Genomic DNA, 19,879 nt, shown 5'->3' with positions numbered 1-19,879 from the left:
CCCGGATTAAATATGAGAAGGTTTCAATTACATGTTCTGCAGATTTAGCTTATCAGGGGTGAACGAAGCAAGGATACACTCTTACAAACGAACGAGAATCCCACTCGTGTCCTCTTGAGAACCCACATTTCAATTAGATACAATCAACCTTCGGTAATCTGATTGAATACGACATTTGACCTGAAACTTAGTGATGCGTTTCAAGATGCCTCGGTAATAGGAATCCAAGCGTAAACCAACCAGTATCCAATACTTTTAAGTCAATTACTGTCAACTTAACCACCATCGAAAAAATCCTCCCATATATCGAATTTCCAGTAAACATTTAAAAGTGGGAAACTTGATAAGGGCAAACTCGTTAGGAAGATTTCAACCGAAAAGCCTGTGCCATTTGAGCAGATAATTCTAGCCTGCAGCGAACGGAATGCTGAATTTCCAGAAGTCCCTGGCTCTGCACCAAACTCTCTGAGCTTTTTAAATGCAATTATTCCCGATTTTGCTGTTTCATGTCAGTCGAGTCGAACGGAGGATGCTGAAGGTTGCAAGCCAGTGCGAATGATAGTTTTATGCGATTCGCTAGCCTGAAGTAAAATAAGATGGAATCCGATTTCAATACTCCCATGAATCCTAGAATCAGGTTAGGGGTGGTTAAATGGGGAGCAATTTATTTGGAGTTTGACGAGGTTTTGGCAGTAATGATATTTCACTGCAAATTAGTTTGGAGCCCAAATGGTATTAACTTGTTTCGAAGCTTATCGTTTTGATCCAGTAATTAAGGTTGACGCAAATAACCAGTAACAAGCTCGGGATTGGCGTGGTTGCTGTCTACTGGAATTGATTTACTTCAGAGATACGTATAGATACGTATAGATACGGATAGGTGAAGGTAATAAGACGATAATTAGTAAGCCTCTGGCACGGTGCGATTTTGGATCTACCGCCACTATAGCGCAATGCACTTCATTGGCTACTGGGTACCGGAGTACCCATAATATTTAACATGAACCTAGCTTCGTTGCAAAGTGCTAAAACTGTTTATCTCTCATATTCTTATCGTTACGAGAAGTTTAGATAAGATTTTACCGGTTCAGTAGATTAAGAATAATTTTCCAGATTGTCTGCACGTGTGCTGGGCAAAACTTAACCTCTAAAGAAATAAAAACACTCTATTTGCTATTTCCTGTAACGAAATTAAATTTTTTAATTCTAGAAGGACATCCTGGGCATCAGTTGTGCCCTTCTTCATTACACTGTCAACTGTTTCCACTAAGTCTGCCTTCTGTTATTTATGATACTTTAATCCACGAAATCAGTGGTCCCCTAAGTGGCTGCCAGATGATTATTATCACGTGTCTCATTTGCCATCTGCCGCATCTGGTTTTATGCGGCTCCTGAATTCCCTAACTGCGTAATCGTTGTCCCTTGTGATCTTATGTCCATCCTCTATGAAGTACCGTGCTATAATCGATTTCAGAGAAATGGGGTGGCCACATTTTCGGTACTCTACCGTGTTTTCCCCAGCATACCGAAAGTAGTCTTTTATTATAATTTGTATTACATATGTAACTCTATAATTTTCTCACAGTCTCGATAGGTTATTTTATATATTCCGCTGGGTTTGTGTTTTAATTTGCGGTCTTTAATGGATTTGATTATGGATGAAAGATATCAGCACCCGCGCGTCTTGGTGTTTCAACTTTTAATGAGGGTTTCAATCACCGATGGTTGGACGCTGTTCTTAACTTCGGTATCGTATACATATTCCTCATCATTTTAAAATCTGAGAGAAGAATGGATATATCAGTATATATCTATATATTGTATCCATATTTTAGCAAGCATTTACATCCCAACACAGATAATTCTTAATTTGATTCATGAATTGATGACCCAAGAGGGGAGGCAGAGGGTTTCACACGTTCTCTCTCATATATATCCTAACAAATTTTATACCGGTTTCCCGTTTCTAAATCAAATATGTTGAATTTTTCTTTAGTTATCACTCCTCCAGTTAAAAAACGCCCATTTTACCGGCATGCCTAGATACAATTCTTCCACGTCGAATGACAGTCTTTCATCTGCTGAAGTAAACTTCCACTAGTTCCCTGATGAGATCCTGTCTATGCCTAATGTATTTTACAAAGGCAAATTCGATATTTTCTGAGGGCAAGTTTGTTGCTGTTATAATTTGCCGGAATTTATGAATCTAATGGCAGTTCGCCTTCAATGCTTTCTCCACTTTTTTAATAGAATCCGGCAAAGGGTTTTCCTTAATTCAAAATATTCTCCCATGCAAAGTTTTTTCACCATTGGCACGTCGTAATCTCCATGAAACTACTGCATTCTTCTTGTCTTGGCGGTCAAAGAGTAGTATAGGTCCCAGGGCGCAACGTGGATTGGTACCTTCGCAATCACCTGCAGAGCGTTACCATTGATAAGGACACAAAGATACTTGGCCCCAGCCGCAGAAAAGTCAGAATGGCTACTTCAACGATGAATGTAAGGGAGCAACGGAATGAAAGGATGCTGCATACCGAGTAATGTTGCATTCTCAAAGAACGCGTGCACGCGTAGAGACTTATCACGAATTGCTGCGAACGGAGAAACGACTTCACAGACGGAAAAAGGAGATCTGGGAGAACCAACAGATCTATGAACTCAAAAATTACAGGGAGCAACCGCACTACGTGCAGAAGTCATACCAACAAGTCAGCAGGATGAAGCCTTCTACACCTCGATGCTTATCCTGCCGAGACGGAAAATATGATTTCCGACAGAACGGGCATATTGGAACAATGGGTTGAGTATTTTAATGAACTGCTCAACAACCAGAATATCGCCGAGTTGGAGGTCCCGCCAACTCATCCTCTTCAAGTCCAACTACTGACGATATTGACATTATGGGAAGAACAACCCGTGATGTACAGTCTACCTCCATCAAGATCGAGCAAGTGACGCAAGATCTCGGGCTGCATATTAATGAACGCAAGATGAAGTACATGATGGCAACGTCAGCGACAAAGAACAAAGAACCAATAACATCGAATCACACCGGTCAAACGACAACAATAAAAATAGGAGACTACAAGACAACTTCAATACCTTTTTTTTTTTCTAGGGTTGAAAATCGCAACCGATAACAACTACGCTGATGAAATCCGCGTACAGTTGCTGGCTGCCAGCAGTGCCTATTTCAGCTTACAAAAACTGTTCCACTCGAAACGTCTCACCATAGGGTCAAAGCTCTTACTGTACGAGACTATAATCTTGCCAGTCCTTATGTATTCCTCGGAGACCTGAGTTCTTAGCAAGAAAAATTGCGAACTCTTGTCTGTGATTGAGAGAAGAATCTTTCGAAGATTTTGTGGCACCTTACATGAGGATGAACGATTCCGTAGCCTACATAACGACGAAATCAATGAGCGATACCACGCTTTCAGGTTGGTGCACCTCGGCGCAAAACTGATTTGTCTGGAGTTATTATTAAGGCAGGCCTAAACCGGATACCGGTTGTTGCGCAGTTGATGATAATTATTCTCCTTGTCGGTTTTCAAATAAAACACCGGACTTTCTTGCAGTTCGTTGATACTTTCTGTTAGTTTTTATAATTTCCCTAGTTTTTTCAGGGGCGATTTATTACAAAATTCATTAAAATATTATATATATTATAATATATTTAAATCGAACGCCTACCTTAATATTCTGGAGCTCCTTCGTTAGACAGGGTTGCTTCAAGCCCATGTTCAGCAGTACTTCCTGATCCTTAGTGAAGGTTTGCTTGGATTTACGAAATCTGTCAGAATTTCTGATCTATTCGCATCAGTCGCCCGAAGACCTTAACAAATAATTTAGTTTGTTCCGCAACGGTTAATTTTACGATTAAAAAATGATGTACCCTGCCCCTGCCCCTTTGGAAATTATGGCGTGGATCAAATCGACCAAATTTAAACTAAAAACTATGTTATGCCATTCATCAAAACTTCGCCTTGAGCAATCGCTAATACTGACAGTGGAAGTCCTACCAATACACAAATATATGGTTGTCATTTACCGCTTGGCGGGATGTAGCCCGTAAACCATATCTATGCGCCATCATTCCCGGTTACCTGAAATTCGATTCAGCTGCTCCCAGGGCTTGCCAAAATGCCCACTCTCTACCCGCACTGCTCTACGTCAAGTGCCCTTGGTTCGACCCACTCGTTGGCAAACAGGAGGGAGTAGTAGTCAGCAGTCGTATACCATCCACTGCCGCCTCCGCCTTCCGATCGCATCGCGTACGGATGCACGTCTGTCCGCCGACCAAGTTCCTCGCTTGAAATCATATCAGACTAACGTACCCCGATGATACGACGCAACAAGGTGTTGAAAAAGGCTATCTTCGTTGCTGCATAGCACTGTACAATTGTGATACTTTTTAACCAGGACCGAAATCTTGTAGTCAGAACTATTCATCTTATATCGTTGGAATTTTCGCTCGATATGAAGAAAGTCAGCATTCTGAGGATCATCGCTATTCTTGTCAAGGAGCTTGTTTACATTCTAGAAGTCAATCCTATTCCATTTTCGATAGCCAAAGGTCTTGGGCAGCCAGAGGTCAATCTCTCTCCGTTCTTGACTTTTCGGTGCCAGGCAAGTTTCGGAATTTGGGGATAGTTGACCGAGAAATTTCTATCCCTTTTAGTGGTCTGTTACGATACTCAGGAAAGACTTTGAGTGCACTCTCAACCCTCAGCTCAGAGCCAGGAAGCTCCAAGCTATCATCAATTAATGTCAACATCGCGTTACCGGGGTAATCTAGCCTGCGACTCTACTGTTTTTAATATGAGGTACCTTAGGCAAATTGATCTGAAAGACCTAGGATGTGTTCCTAGGCTGTACTGTCCTCTATCACTTTCAGGTTTTGATCGAGGCTCCTTGAGAATAATGCTTGGAATGTACCATTTGTTCCAGTTGATTACAATGGTTCAGAAGTTCCCACTGCGCTATTGACTATTCCTCTTTTTCAACTTTCCTTTTGTTATGGTCTCAGACAAAATGTTACCATCGTACGCCATGGGATAATAATAATTGTTGGTGTCAAAATTGCATCCAGGACTTGAAGTATGTTAAAGCATTCGAGACCCTAAACGTCCAGTACAGGTTCGTCCAGGGTCCTTAGTGTTTCCTGTTCACTGCTAGGCGGAGTATAGGCTATCCACACAGCCAGATTGCGCTTCGGTTTCACTATCATCACACATGCACACGCTGTGCAAATGATAGGCATTGCAGCGAGGCAAACATAGGCACCCATGAAGACAGGGTCCTTGAACCAACACTATTCTAGTAGGTTAGATATTGTCTTCTATTTGTAGTTAAGTCTAGAATTGATAGACCAGTAGCTTATGCCAAACTACAATTTTATTTGATGGTGTATATATATATTTCGGGAGCAACTTACCCCCTTCATCAGTACAAAGCTACTATTCTACTGCATCGGGGTATTATCCTCTTCCTTCATCATGGCATTTGTCTGGAATTCATTGTCCGCCTTGAGCCTAAAGAGATTCAGCTCTGGATCGACCGACCTCTCTTCTTGAATAGGCACCCCTTCTAGACACTTTTGGTCTCTTCCTTCCTCATGGTGCTAAACCATTCCATGGTCGAAAATGTAGACTATCAAACACATATATAGTACTAAAAATAATAAATCCAAACCTTCACTAAATATTTTTATTGTTTGCAAATAAATATGCATATTTCGGCCATCGCTTGTCGCCTTCATCAGTGCTTCGGTTTGAATGGGGAGGGAACTCCAAAGATGATAGATATTTATACTCACTCTCCTAAGTAACGTGAGGTTGGGGGTGATTAAACCTTCATTCACCCGTTACCCCATATTACTTGTCTCACCGATGAACTGGATGCTATCATTGTATTCAAGAGTGCGCCTCCTGATGAATTTGAAGGGTCTGGGGTAACCTTTGGTACCTGTTGAGAAGTGCACCTTTCGATGTTCTATAGACTTTCGGCCACGTATTAATTCCTAGCATCTATTACGTGCTTCACTAGTCTTACGTTCTCTTTGGAAATCATATGGTTATTTCGGACCATATGTTTCGCTAACTTCGAATTAAGGACCGTCGCATCCTTCTTTTTCGTCGTTTCCGTCGCATTGTTCATTTCCGCTAATTCTGTTTCCTTCAAGTATTCTTCAATATGTATTTCCACGTTATTTTCTTTTGTCCGATGTATACTTTCCTGTAATGTGCGCAGGAAGTTTCGCATATTTCGCACTTGGCCATTTGATTGATTGCATCCTTGGTTGATGCTAAAGGGATGTTGAGCTGGTTATTCCTGCTGCTAAAAACGACGTCCAAACCATGTTTTACCAGATTTGGTTTCAAAGAAAGGGAAATTTCATTGAATTCCATTTCATCTGGGTGGTTGATCCGTAGCCTACATAACGATCAAATCTATGAGCAATGCCATGACCGTCAGGTTGTGAATAAAATCCGGCTCAATAGGTTACGGTGAGTAGTATAAATATGTATGTTCTAATCCACTTTCATATAAAAATCTTGCGGTTTTGAGACGGCATGTATGTTCGAATCCAGTTTCATATGAAAATGTTGTGGTTAGGGGCGGCCGGTTTGGCGCGTGCCGGGGGCGACTTTTAGGGAAGCGTAGTTCGTAGGGGGTCGTCCGCGGGGGGTTCGGGGAGCCTCGGTCCGGACCGGGGCGGGGCGGGGCGGCGTGCGTTTTTGTTGTTGTTGGATGTCATGTGCGTATTGCTTGGGTGATGGGGAATTGCTTATCAGGTTGACGTATTTGGGAGTGAATATTAGACCGTGGGTGAATATGTAGTAAGTTTGAAAATGATGGTTTTTTTTCTAGATTTTAAATGTACTTGGCTGATTTGTTTGTTGTTGTTGTTGCTGAGGTTGCTGATAAGAGGCGATCGTTTGGGTGCCATGTGCTAATTGTTTGGATGACAAATTAATATAAATAATGGAATTTGTGAAAAGATTTTGTTATAAGTGAAAAGTTGCCGTAGAGGATGGATTCGATTAACGAATTATTGGGCTGCAAGCCGCTCATTTATATTAAAACGTCAGAGTTAGAAGTGGGAAAGCGGTACCACATCACTGGAGGCGAGAGAATGGAAACACGGTAAGTTAGAATTTAAAATTAAACTTTTCTTCTGCTAACAAGTTCTTTTTTTCATTGCTTTTTCTATAGATATGGACAGACTATCGTCGTGGATTTGGAGGGTACTATGCGGCTATTTTTACCATCGCGCTATAGTAAATGTAGCGATAATGTGTTGGACGACTTCAATACAGGGAAGTTGTCCTTGAGTTGCAGCGGTGCGGCCAATTCCAAAAACTTGGAATTCCATCTTCATATATAATAATAAACCATGAAAATGTAGATTTAGATGTGAACATTTATTATTATTCACAGAAAAATTACTTACAATAAAGAAAAAAAACAAAATTTATTATTTACAATGAAAACTTCTTTTTATTACATTTGATTATTATTTTGAGTTATAAATTTTTTCAGAAGGAATGCGTTTTGTAGCGCGCAACATCCGCTGTGGGCATTACAGCGTAACATGTCGGGATAATTTTGTTTCAGTGATTTTAGATTCGGACAGCTATGATCTTCCACATTGAATACTAGTGCAATATTTCCCAGCAAATCATCCAGCCATTTTTTCTTCTCTGTTCCTTTGACGTAGATGGTTGTATTTTTCATGTTTAGAAGTAAATATTCTTTCACTTCCCAAAATGTTGTTAGTCCACCTTCCCATTTCAATCCATGATGATTTTCGTATACCCAGTGTGCCTGGGATTGCAACTCTCTTGATAGTGTTGAAAAACTGAAGGGAGGTTTCAGTATAAAGTGTCGATGAAAATTTTCGTTTACATTTACGACAGCTAACTCTTTGATGATGAAAGTATTGTTGCATCCTCTAAATCCTTGCATATCGATAACGAAAATCGTCGTCATGGTGATGAAATGGTGCAGTTTGCTTGCGTGCAGAATGTAAACGTGATACTGGATTAACATTTATAGTTTCCATAGTTTTTATACAAGTTTTTGAACTGAAGAAGTGAGTGGGTTGTACTCTATCACACGATCATGTAGGAGCAAGCAGTAAGCTGTTGTTAAGGCAGGCACATCTACAGATGTTTTCATGTCTAACCTCATGTCCACTGAGCCAGATTTCATGGATTCATTTTGACGTGAACAATCAATTACTATAATTGGTGCAGATTCCTTATATTCGCTTCGTGAAAGTAGTGGCTGAGGTTGTACACCGTAATAAGATTGTTGAAAATTGCAGTACATATCATAGAGAAGAGCGAATCGATCACGGGAAAATTTAATATTCATATCGTCATAAGGATACGATTCGGAGTTTAAATGTATTTTGATATTTGTTAAATCACAGTGATCAAATTTGCTGGCATCTTTGTCTTTGAGATTTTTTCGATTTGTCTGTAAAGCTAAAATAACATATCGAGGTTTTTCGAGTTGACCTGTGGTTTTCACATTCCACACATGATCTGTTGTTGTGGGTAGAACTGGATATTCGTACAGTTCCCAATTTCGAAAGCTTATTTGAATCGGATGTCCCGATTCAATATATTTCAACATTGACAATTTTTCAGCGCCATCGGGATTAACATGGGGCACCTTCCACTGTAGTTTAAAAATTTTGATGTGTACATTATCAGTGGATGAAATAAATGCATTTTCATCGCTTCTTGTGCGAACCAAAATTAGCTCGTGTTTAGCGTTTACAATAATTTTCTTGTAGTCCTCGGCAAATCCCAAAAGTTTTCTTAGAGGAATAGAAAAGTTGAAGTAACCACTTGACGGTGTGATAGATTCGTTCGGTGACCAAGCGGCATTATAAAGCATTTTACTTTCGTTTTCATTAAGTGATACATAATTTTTTAACGTCGATGTTATTCCCACATTTTTGTTTCGATCGATTTCTACTCCATTCAGTTCATATCTTATCTCATCAAATAGGAAAGCTACGCTATTATTCGTCAATTTAGCTAGTGCTGATATTGTTCCATCTGTTTTATGATAGTTAAGGCGCCTTCAATGTAAATGAAACTCTGACTCGGCAAAATACACAAATCCTGTTGTTGTATGGGTATTCGGATTTCATCACTGGAGTTGTATGATGATAAGAATGGAGAGTAGCTATGGTATTCGATTTTTGATATACTATTATCAAAACTGATTTTACGTGTAACGTTCAGGATATCGCTCATTATTTTTGTTTCAATTTGAATCCCAATAACTTTAGATACTGTTTATTTTGCAATGTTAATCGCGGTCTAGCTCGTTCGATTTTTCTGATTGAACTGGTTCTATCTACATTATCGGGCAGGTATTTATCATCGTTATATAGCAGCATCCTGCGGCTTCAAATGAAGTCTAATCGTTATTGTTTCCCCTTTGAAGTTTATTATATCTCCGTTTTGATCAATCAGCTTAAGAGTTAGCGTGCTTATTCGTTTAAGGCTTACCGGTAAATAAATGACGTTACTAGGAACCTCCACTATTTTATAACCTGGTCCTACTTCAGGTGAGAATTCATGGATTGTGTGTGAGGGAATATTGTTGATGTAAGAATTTCCAACTATGTTACACTCAATCCGTATTACGTTCACTTTACTTATACTCACAGGTAGATCAGAAGTATGTTTTTCATTGATTTTCAATTCTCGTTTAGCGAATCCCAACAATTGACCAATGGATCTTTCTTCATTGAAGTAAATTGGAGCATTTGACTTTATTTCACTTTTGAGTGTATTATTATTAGCCTGTATTAAAAGAATTATTTTGTCATTGATCTTCGCTAATTCTTTATACAGATAGTTGGCAATATCATCAATTTCGTACGATCCAATGGGTATTTCTATAATGTGCTTCCCAATGTGAAATAAATTATTTTTTTCATCCACGTTAGGTATAGAATTATATGTTTGAAAATCAACAAGTCCGCATACGTAACCACCTTGTAAATCGATTGGTGGAAAATATTCAGTTGTAAGAATGGATGAATTTCCACTTAGAGTTAATGTAAGTGCCATGGCAGCATATAAAACAATGATTGATTTTCAGTTTTAAAAGTATTTATATATATATATTTACAAAAGATTGTACAAAAATTTCAAACATAAATGTCCACAGTTATATGAGTCGTAGCTTTGATATGCATTGTAGTTGTATTTTATATTAGAACCTAGATAATCTATTAGCTCTTTCGGTGGAGGTAAATTTCCAAAACTATCAAAGTATTCCACATATCGATTCTGTTTTTTGTATGCTACCCAATGAGTACCAGAACCCTGCATATTATCCAGATTTACAATACCACATTCGTTTTGCTTTGCAGCTCCCCTCGGTAAATTATTTCGCATGAAAACTCCTCTGAAGTTTGACAAGAATCTGGCGAATCTCTTTAAATCATTCTCATTTAATGCTCTCTTGGGTAGCGTTTTTAAAAGTTTTTTGAAGCAGGATTCAAAAACAACCCTAATCCTTTTCTGTACGGTTTTAAATGCAATCCTCGGCCTAATGTTATCTCCTCCATTTTTTGGTTATGACGCTGTTTTTCTTCTAAGGTCTTTTTGGCATTGGTAGCATCATTAACAGCTTTCGCTATTCCCGCAGCTCCACCTGATAGAGCACCAATAGCAGATAATCCTGCGAAAAGAGGAACTAGAAAAGGTAGAACTCCACCAACTTTAGGAATGGGTATTATCCTTGGAGTCTTGAGAGTCTTCTTCCGTCCCTTTGTTATATTCTTTGCAGCAGCTAAGGCTACTTTAATACTCGCTTTCATTGTGTCGGGTTTCTTTCTTTTGACAATCCTTCGGACTTTGGAAACAATTGTTCCAAATTTCGGTTTATTCTGCATTCCCATTCCTAATTTTACTTTAGCTTTCATCATGTTGGTTACAAGTAGTGCGTTAGCTCGTTCTGACAATCCTGCGTCTGCTGATCTGACTCGTTGCCATGCCTTTTCAGCTAATATTTTATCTAATATATGACGATCAGCCGTTTCTTTAAATTTTGAATATCCAATATCATGCTCTTTACAGGCTTGATCCAATAAGTTTATTCCTGGATCACCTCTAGCAAGCCGCTCGCTTAGTTTTGTACCAGGACCACAGTATTGATAACCAGGTAGATGCAGTTCAATTGGAAGTTTATTGATTAGGGTATTAATCACACCTCTTCCTTTCACCGCTTTTCGTGTTGTACTAGTATATTTATTTTTATGATCAATCATTTTATAGTGACCGTTCTCTTTGCGTCTATGTATGCGTATAATCCTGCTCGGTTCAACAACTCTCGCAGACTATAACACTTTTTGCAACAACGTAATTGCTTTCAGTCTGGTTGTTTAGTTGCACTGATAATGCGGTTTATACAACAACAACAAAGGTTGGTGGTGGAAAACACTGACATTACAAATGAAAGCTGTATAGCTAAACACAGCAATTTATTGCCTAATAATATTCGGGGTATTATTACGGGTCCTTCTAACTGCGGCAAAACTAACGTTATGCTTTCTCTATTGAAGCATCCAAATGGTATAAAATTTGAAAATATTTACATCTACTCGAAATCATTACATCAACCCAAATATGAACATTTGAAGCAGGCTGTTAAAGCTATTTCCGGATTGGGCTTCTATACATTCTCAAATAATAGTGAAGTGATTTCGCCTGAAGAAGCCAAATCTGACTCTGTTTTCATTTTCGATGATATTGCCAGCGAGAAACAAGAGAATATTCGATCATATTTCTGTATGGGACGACATCATAATATTGATAGCTTTTATCTGTGTCAAACATATACAAGAATACCGAAACACCTTATTCGAGATAACGCAAATTTTTTGATTATATTCAAACAGGATGATATGAATTTAAGACACATTTACAATGATCACGTAAACACCGACATGACTTTCGAACAGTTTAGAACCATTTGTGCTGAATGTTGGAATGACAAATATGGATTCTGTGTAATTGATAAAGACAGTTCTTTAGAGAAGGGTCGATATCGAAAGGGATTCGATATATTCATAATACTATAAAAGCAAATCCACAGTATGGAAAGAACCCCCCATCTATTAAAAGCATCATTACCAACTTAGCAGTCCAGGAGCAGTTCAGAGCAGTTCAAAGCAGTTCAAAGCAGTTCAGAAGCAGTTCAAAGTAGTCCAGGAGCAGTTCAAAGCAGTTAAAATCAGTTCACGAACAGTTCAAAGCAGTTCAGTTCAAAGGACCAGTTTGATGCAGCTCAATAGCTGTTCAATACAGTTCGATAACAGTTCAATACAGTTTGAGTGCAGCAACAGTGAGGACAGTTCCAAACAATTCAAAAGAGAAACAACAAATCGATTTAGGTCCTGCAAAAATCAGTTCAAAATCAAACTAGAACCTATTGAAAGAATATTTCAAAACATTTTAGATATATTTCGAAATTTGACCGATTGCATCCGTTTGCATAAACAATGAAAAGAACAAAGCTTGACAAACAGTTGCTAAGTGATATTGTAAAGACAACCGATTCAATAAGGAAAAAATATCAACAGCTGAAAGCTAACAAAGCCGGAACAGAGATTCAGTTGGAAGAAACATTTAAGCCCATCACGGAACCCCTCAAAGAATTTGTTAAAAAAGCTAAAGTATTGCAGGAACAAGACATAAAAAAACCAAAGATCAAAGAAGAGTCTTCATCAGCTCGTATTAAATGTAAAGATGAGGAATTAAAGAGAGATCGTGTTTATGAAGAAAATGAACACATTTTTGAAACCCCTAAGTCAAAGTTTAACCGGAAACTTAACCTCACCAACACTTCTTCTTCTTCTACAAAAGCTGTTCGCCAATATGTTGCCACTCCGGAAGGACAAGAATATCTGGGAGAATACCTGAAGCAAAATCATTTTTCAGATATTGCTAAGCAATATCTAGATATCTATGTAAATCAACCATCTGTAATTGACAGTGTTTATGGGGTATATAGGGATGACAATAATGGAAATCAGTGGAAAATAGGAAATTCAGATTTCGCAATCGATGATAATCATATAATTGTAGATGAAAAATCTTACATTGGAAGTCGGGGTTTATATGAACTGCTTTTTATGAAGTATCCAGATGAAACAATATATTCCGACGATGATTTAGAGAATTATAAAAGTATTCTTCTACACTCTAATGCTCACAGGCGTTCTTATGACAGTAGCAGTCAAATCAATGGAAATCGAAGCTTTAAATATACAAGAATAATTTCTAAATTGTTAAATAGAAAAGAAGGAAAAGGGTTAACACGAACCCCTAATATTAAATGCAAAAACCCTAATTTAATGGAAACGTCTAACAAACAAATTGACTATATATATTGGGATGATCCCAATGAACTAGTAAGTCGATTGCGGTTACTCATTGCGTCACAGCAAGCCGGTCACAATAATCATAACAATGAAATTATATCAATCATTGAAGAATTGAAAGAATCACAAATAATAGAATAAACACGCAGCTCACATCATTTATTAAATGGGTGTTGATAAATTTGGTCGATTTTCAAACGATACTGGAGGAGGAAAACGTGGTTTGCAAGGACTTCAAGGACCCCCGGGTCCTCAAGGTCCTATAGGTCAGCAGGGGCCCTCGGGTCCCCGAGGTCCGGAAGGAAAACCTGGTAAGGATGGTCTACAAGGTTTGCATGGTGCGGGATTTAATAAAACGGAAAGCGGTGATTACAACATCAAATTCAAACAACTCAAGAATCTTGGAGAACCCGTTGAGGATGCTGATGCTTCTACAAAGAACTACGTTGATATTAACATTGAGAAACTCAAAGAATATATAGACAGACAAATTCAACTTGAAATCGACGAACTTACAAAACTATAATGATGATGACAGTTCAAAGTCATACCTTGAAAACAACAACAAATACAATTATCAATCATATTACGAAATTCAGTTCATTCTAAAATGAGCAAACGGCAAGTAGTAAACGAATTACATAGGTCAGCTCGAAAAAATTTTAACCGACGACGAGTCATAATTAAAGGGTTGGATGACTAGTGGCAGGCCGATTTAGTTGAAATGGGAGCATATGTTGGCGACAATACGGGGTTCCGTTTCCTTCTTACGATCATCGACACGTTTTCCAAGTTTGCGTGGACGGCTTCCATCAAAACAAAAACGGGTAAAGAAGTTGCTATAGCAATTGAACAGATTCTCCAACGAGGACGCATTCCTAAAAACCTACAAACAGACGACGGAAAAGAATTCTACAACAAACATTTTAAAAATGTTATGACAAAATATCAAATAAACCATTATTCTACGTATAGTCCACTTAAGGCATCAATTGTTGAACGATTCAATCGTACCCTAAAGAATATGATGTGGAAAGAGTTTAGTATGAATGGAAACTACAAGTGGATCAATCAAGTCGATGATATAGTTGACGCCTACAATAATAAAAAACACCGAACAATTAAAATGGCTCCGTCTGCTGTGAATAGTTCCAATGAAAAATTACTCCTGTCTACCGTATACAACAACATTAAGGTGATGGGTCCATTTAAATATAATGTGGGTGATCATGTTCGAATCAGTAAATACAAGCATGTATTTGAAAAGGGCTACACACCCAATTGGACCACGGAAATTTTCAAGATTCGCGAAATTCGTATTACCAATCCCGTTACATATCTATTAGAAGATTACGAAGGAAATAAAATTGAAGGTGGTTTTTATGAGCCTGAACTATTGAAAGCTGAGCATCCGTCAATTTATCTTGTGGAAAAAATATTGAAAAGGAAAGGTAACCAAGCGTTTGTGAAGTGGCTAGGGTTCTCAACGAAACACAATTCCTGGATAAATACCAAGGATATGATATATTAAGATTCACAATGAAACACTGTAATTTTGATTGATTGAAGAATAAAATTTATTTATTAGTTAATCTTTTGTAAAACTGAACAAGGTTTTTCATTTCATTTATTCTCCTACGAACACTATAACATTCACAAGTGTCTGGTCCGCATTTTGCATCGTCATATGCCCACGGGCAGCTCACGTAATGTTTTCCAAATTGGCTGACTTTCTGCGACATTTCAGCGTATGGTTTCAAAAACGTATAGCTGCTTATAAATTGGTTAAAGTGCTCCGTAAGAATTAGCAATCTGTTGGTACAAAAAAATTGTTTCAACTCCTCAATAGAACGTTGAAGGTCGTCGTCCACATCGTTGTTATTTTTATTCGTCGTCGCCATTTTTTTAATTCGTTGTGCACAGGTTCGCGGTTCAAGCAATACTCATAGAATAGGTTTGCTTCATTTTCTTCAAGTCCAGAAATTCTATATTGCTCCTATAGTCTGGATCTGCCTGTTTTATATACTCAACCTCGCCATTACTGAGTATTCTTTCGGTTTCGAACTCATGGTATTCATAACATGCGATTTTCAGTGAGCGCATGGAATAGTTGCTATCATATGTACATCGAACTGTTAAAATTTTGTCATCATCGAACTCTAATTTAAAGTGCCTGTAAAAAATATTTTCGCTCTCGATAATTCCAGCTATTTCCATTTCCTTCTTAATCAAAGCTTGCCAAAATCCTTCTATTGCTTCATCGACTGTAACATATCTTCTAGACGGTTCTGTTGTTGTTGTTGTTGTTGTTGTTGTTGTTGACGTCGACGTCAGCCATGATGATGATGAAATAGCAACATCGGCATCATTTTGAAACGACGTGTTCGTTTCTGTTGAAACTGTACTAACAGTCATAAGTCGAAAAGATAATGTCACTTGCGCTGTATTGTTATCAGGTAGCACGAGATTAAACGCTAAATTGTTTGTACTTTCGTTGGTATTAAGATTCACCACTGGTAATGGGCTACCTAAAAGAAAAGGCACACCAAAACCTAACACAAGAAGTATATCTAAGAACTTCATTCTATTCCAATCGATTTGCGAAAACCAACTAATTGTATATTTACCATCATGAGATCTATTTATACTGCTCTGAACGATTGAAATTACCTACCCTTTCGGCTGCTTCTATTCCATAAAAAGAGAGAGAGAAAGAAAACTTTTTTTTTTTCTAGTCTACATTTATTTATTATTATCATATGAATCATTTTATTCTAGTTTGCATCCATTCTTATATTAAAATGTCCCCAAGCATATGTTCTAACCCCGTCCTCTCTTATGAATCGCTTATCATCTAAATAGTTTAATGCAATTTTATTAATACATTCTGTATACAAATTATGCATCTTAGACCTAAATATAAACATGTTACCTCTAAATATTTTTTTTCTAAATAGACAATCGCGATAATCATCTAAACTTAAACCATCCATTATTATTTTCTTAACTCCTTTGGCTTTTTTAACAAAACCGTCATTTTCTACGCTAAATGAATACATTTTAGATCTTAATCCTATAAATTCTGTCATTATCTTACCATTATTCTTATCTTTCATCAAACCCAAGACTTTAGCATTTTTTGGAGGAATATTATATATATTATCGATAGCATATTCTGATGTATCAAATTGTGTATCAATATCAGACAAAATATCTTTGTACACATCTTCCGTTTCGATAGTGTAAATGAAACTGTCCGTATCCATGTAATTTAGAATGAGCTTATCATTATACTTAGGTTTCATATAATGATAGTGAAAATCATACATTTTCAGTTTGGATAGATCAAGCACAGTAAATCCCAAGTAAATTGGTTTGTCGTAACAAGTAAATACTCTATCCATTTGAATAGCTGCCATGTTTGGTGTAAATACAGCTGCGCTGTGAAAATTGGGTTTTGAAATAAGCACTCGAGCGCCTGAATGTCTGCCTCGACTCTCCCAATCGGTAACAATTTTTACGTCCTTTCTTTTGTCAACGTTTTCCATGGTTTTGCCATAAACTGCATTATTCAAAAGTTTGAAAAAATTTTTCTCGAAAGGATTTTTACTCATTTTCCTGTAATGGGTATTTAAATCGATATATTCCTTCAACCAACTGGATTGTTTAAACTGTAAAATCCTGTAGATGCGAGTCAGTTTCAAACCATTTTGAATGCATTGCTGCAGATTCCGATAGTGGATAACATATTTTTGCTTGTCTGTTAAATCCACAATCAGTTTGTTAGTTTTCGAATTATGCGGGATTTTATTTTCTGGACATAATGGCAAATCATTGTGCTCATCATGTTTTGATATTGGATACTCCAAATCAACTTCCAATATGTATCCAATATCCGAATCTGCTGCAATATTCAAAACATCAAAATCAACTATATTTTCAACCCACTTGAATTCAGCATAGGGAAGCGGCTGTGACATTGCCCATCCGTATAGATTATTAGCATCTACATACATTAAATATTTGGAAGGATCCTCTTCTTTATAATTTTTCATATATTTATTATTTGCAGTTGAATGGCGATGCGAACATTGCGTAATACCCCCCCTAATTCCTCTTTTCACAAAGTGATGCATTTCGATATCTGTGAGAAGCTCCAGTTTTATGGATGTAATTTTAAGCATGGCATCCCATGATAAGCCAGGAGTCGTATAATATTGACAAGGATCAAGTCCATATATATTTTTACAAACATTTCGAAAGTTTTCAAAAACATCTGTTAGAAGCAAAACATCTGTTTTCAGATACAACTCCAAATAGTCCCACATAACACCACAATTGAATTGCTTCCAAACATTGAGCGCATGTTGATAATCTGCTTCTTTGCACTCAGTGTTTGACATCTTATTGAAAAATTTCTCTCGAGATGGTAGAGAAGTTTCATTAAGTCGATCCCAAGAGTTTATATATTCATAAGGAAACACACCCTTTCGCGTAAGAAGACTGAATTTTTCGCCATCTCCATATACCCCTGAAACAGTTTTCAAATCTTTATGAGCCAGATTGTTTACGAGTGCATCAAGACTGCTATGCATGAATCTGAACGAATCCAAAAATCTTAATTCAATGGTTTCAGAATCATTAAGGGGTATTTTTTTGGAAAGCGACACGTACAGTTCCTTATTAATGGGTATTATTGAAATATCTCCATCAATGCTTGACAGCTCCTTGACAAACAAATGACAATCATACCCTGAAAAGTTATGAAATAGAATTGGGAAGAATTTAGGAATCTGAAACAAAAGATTGCATGAGCTATGAGCCGGACCTCTATACTTTCCGGTAAAGTGGCAATGTTCGCGAACTCTATCACTATCCAGCGTTTTCTTACAAATGCAACATAGAGTTGCTTCTCTTTGCGTTTTTTCCTCATCTAAAGTCAAAGTATTTGACGATTTGGGTTTCTGAATATGATTTATATAGAACCATTTTAAATCAGATACTAACGAATTAATAAATTTTTTAGGAGAATCTGGTCCCTTGTATATTCTAAACCTATCTAAATTAGAATCGTAACAACACTTAATATATGATAGTAAGCAAAAGCACACGGTATATGCTCTTGAAGAGTTGTTGTTGACGCTGATGCTGGATCCGGCTGACAACTTTGAATATCTTGAAGTAGACATTCGAAATCTGCATAGACTACAAAAGGCACATCTATTTGTCTCTCGAAATGTCTATACTCCAACGTTGATTTCTCCGGGGACACCATTTTCGTGACAATTTTGCTGCAATCGTTTTCATGACTCTTCAGCTTTTCAGTTGAATAGAAATGCTGAAGACATTTGTTACATATAAATATTTTTGAGCAGTGCGATGTTTGTTGCTCTCGTATTAATCTAAGAAAATAATAAAATATATGAAAGGCTCTGAAAGAAAGACTAATCTGTTATATTCTCTTACCTTGACATATCTTTAATCCAAATGTAGTGGTTTTTTTCTCCAAATTGCAGCAGCAGCAAGTTGATGTGGTGCACCTTTTCCTCCTTCGACAGGTGATAGGGACCCACAATCTTTTTCATTTCTGAATCATACCCGAATAAATTGATGCTGATTGATGGATTCAGCTCCTCGAACACACTAATGTCTTTCACTTTAAGGGGGAAATCAAGCCCCCAAAAGTTTATAATTCGTCCATTTTTTAGCACTATTACACTATCTGTGATATCATCGATTTCATATGATGATGTTTTTTCCAAGTGAGTGTTCACGGGGTATAGGGCAGAAATGATGCTCCACTTGAAGCAATAAATATCTTTATTTCTTACATTCACACATGCACGTTTTTGGGCTATATACTTTGGGGATGGAATAAAATTCGTTCCCCGCAGTGGTTTGAACTCATTTAGGTTTAATTCGCAATGCGTTAACCTCAATAAAGCCCATCCACTGTCCTTCTCCTGAAACCCTTCCATTTTTTCCACTATTTGAGCCGTCATATTGTTAAACGCGGGCTCTATCTCATTAGCACTTAATATTGCATGCATTTTGGTATTGAAAGACTTGATGCTCACAACACTTTCACTGTCCTCATCCATTATTTTTATAAACTCCGCGAAAAGTTCAATATTAAATTTGAATGCCATGCGCTGCTCTAACGCATTACGAAGGTATTCCATCAAAGGAGCCTCCATCCTCTTTAAAAACTCTGTAGCATTCAAAAGAGCCTCGTCCATGTTTTCGTATACCAGGGTTTCGATCCGGTTACCAAAACAACCTTTCACTCTTTTCAGGTTGGCATCAATTGCCTCGGTCGCGTTTCGCTTGTGCAAATTTGTTCGCAGATGAAACTGCCACGACGAACTCCCTACCTCAATTTTACAAAATTCACAATACATAGTTATTAGATTTAGTTAATAGTTAATAAATTTTACGAAAAAAAAAAGTTTTATA

At 37.5% G+C, this 19,879-nt stretch overlaps 3 protein-coding genes across 3 annotated transcripts; 1 reads left to right on the top strand and 2 right to left on the bottom strand.

The window, feature by feature from the left end:
- Positions 1-8,073: 8,073 nt before the first annotated feature.
- On the bottom strand, positions 8,074-9,278 carry LOC119658107. Its single transcript, XM_038065374.1, has 2 exons — positions 9,137-9,278; positions 8,074-9,077 (listed from the first exon to the last, which is right to left on the bottom strand). The coding sequence occupies exons 1-2, from the start codon at positions 9,276-9,278 to the stop codon at positions 8,074-8,076; spliced, it is 1,146 nt and encodes a 381-aa protein (XP_037921302.1).
- Positions 9,279-13,589: 4,311 nt separating this feature from the next.
- Positions 13,590-13,949, top strand: LOC119658106 (collagen alpha-1(XXV) chain-like). The gene has a single exon (XM_038065372.1). It carries the CDS (start codon positions 13,590-13,592, stop codon positions 13,947-13,949), a length of 360 nt encoding a protein of 119 aa, XP_037921300.1.
- Positions 13,950-16,197: 2,248 nt separating this feature from the next.
- On the bottom strand, positions 16,198-19,725 carry LOC119658105. Its single transcript, XM_038065371.1, has 6 exons — positions 18,890-19,725; positions 18,533-18,825; positions 18,315-18,482; positions 18,098-18,176; positions 16,356-18,022; positions 16,198-16,310 (listed from the first exon to the last, which is right to left on the bottom strand). Exons 1-6 carry the CDS (start codon positions 19,660-19,662, stop codon positions 16,198-16,200), a joined length of 3,093 nt encoding a protein of 1,030 aa, XP_037921299.1. The 5' UTR covers positions 19,663-19,725.
- Between the last annotated feature and the right edge of the window lie 154 nt (positions 19,726-19,879).

This window comes from Hermetia illucens, chromosome 5 (assembly GCF_905115235.1).
Source record: "Hermetia illucens chromosome 5, iHerIll2.2.curated.20191125, whole genome shotgun sequence".
NCBI classification, from domain to species: domain Eukaryota; kingdom Metazoa; phylum Arthropoda; class Insecta; order Diptera; family Stratiomyidae; genus Hermetia; species Hermetia illucens.
Note: the sequence above shows the minus strand (reverse complement) of the source record. Positions and strands in the feature narration are given on the sequence as shown.

Bases quoted from the DNA above. Each gene is read 5' to 3' on its own strand.
- LOC119658107 (XM_038065374.1), bottom strand. From the start codon at position 9,278: ATGAGCGATATCCTGAACGTTACACGTAAAATCAGTTTTGATAATAGT. The intron at 9,078-9,136 runs GTATTTTGCCGA...ATCATAAAACAG, and splicing joins CATACAACAACAGGATTTGT to ATGGAACAATATCAGCACTA.
- LOC119658106 (XM_038065372.1), top strand. From the start codon at position 13,590: ATGGGTGTTGATAAATTTGGTCGATTTTCAAACGATACTGGAGGAGGA.
- LOC119658105 (XM_038065371.1), bottom strand. From the start codon at position 19,662: ATGGACGAGGCTCTTTTGAATGCTACAGAGTTTTTAAAGAGGATGGAG. The intron at 18,826-18,889 runs GTAAGAGAATAT...TTATTTTCTTAG, and splicing joins TGGATTAAAGATATGTCAAG to ATTAATACGAGAGCAACAAA. The intron at 18,483-18,532 runs GTGCTTTTGCTT...ATTCTAATTTAG, and splicing joins TCTTCAAGAGCATATACCGT to ATAGGTTTAGAATATACAAG.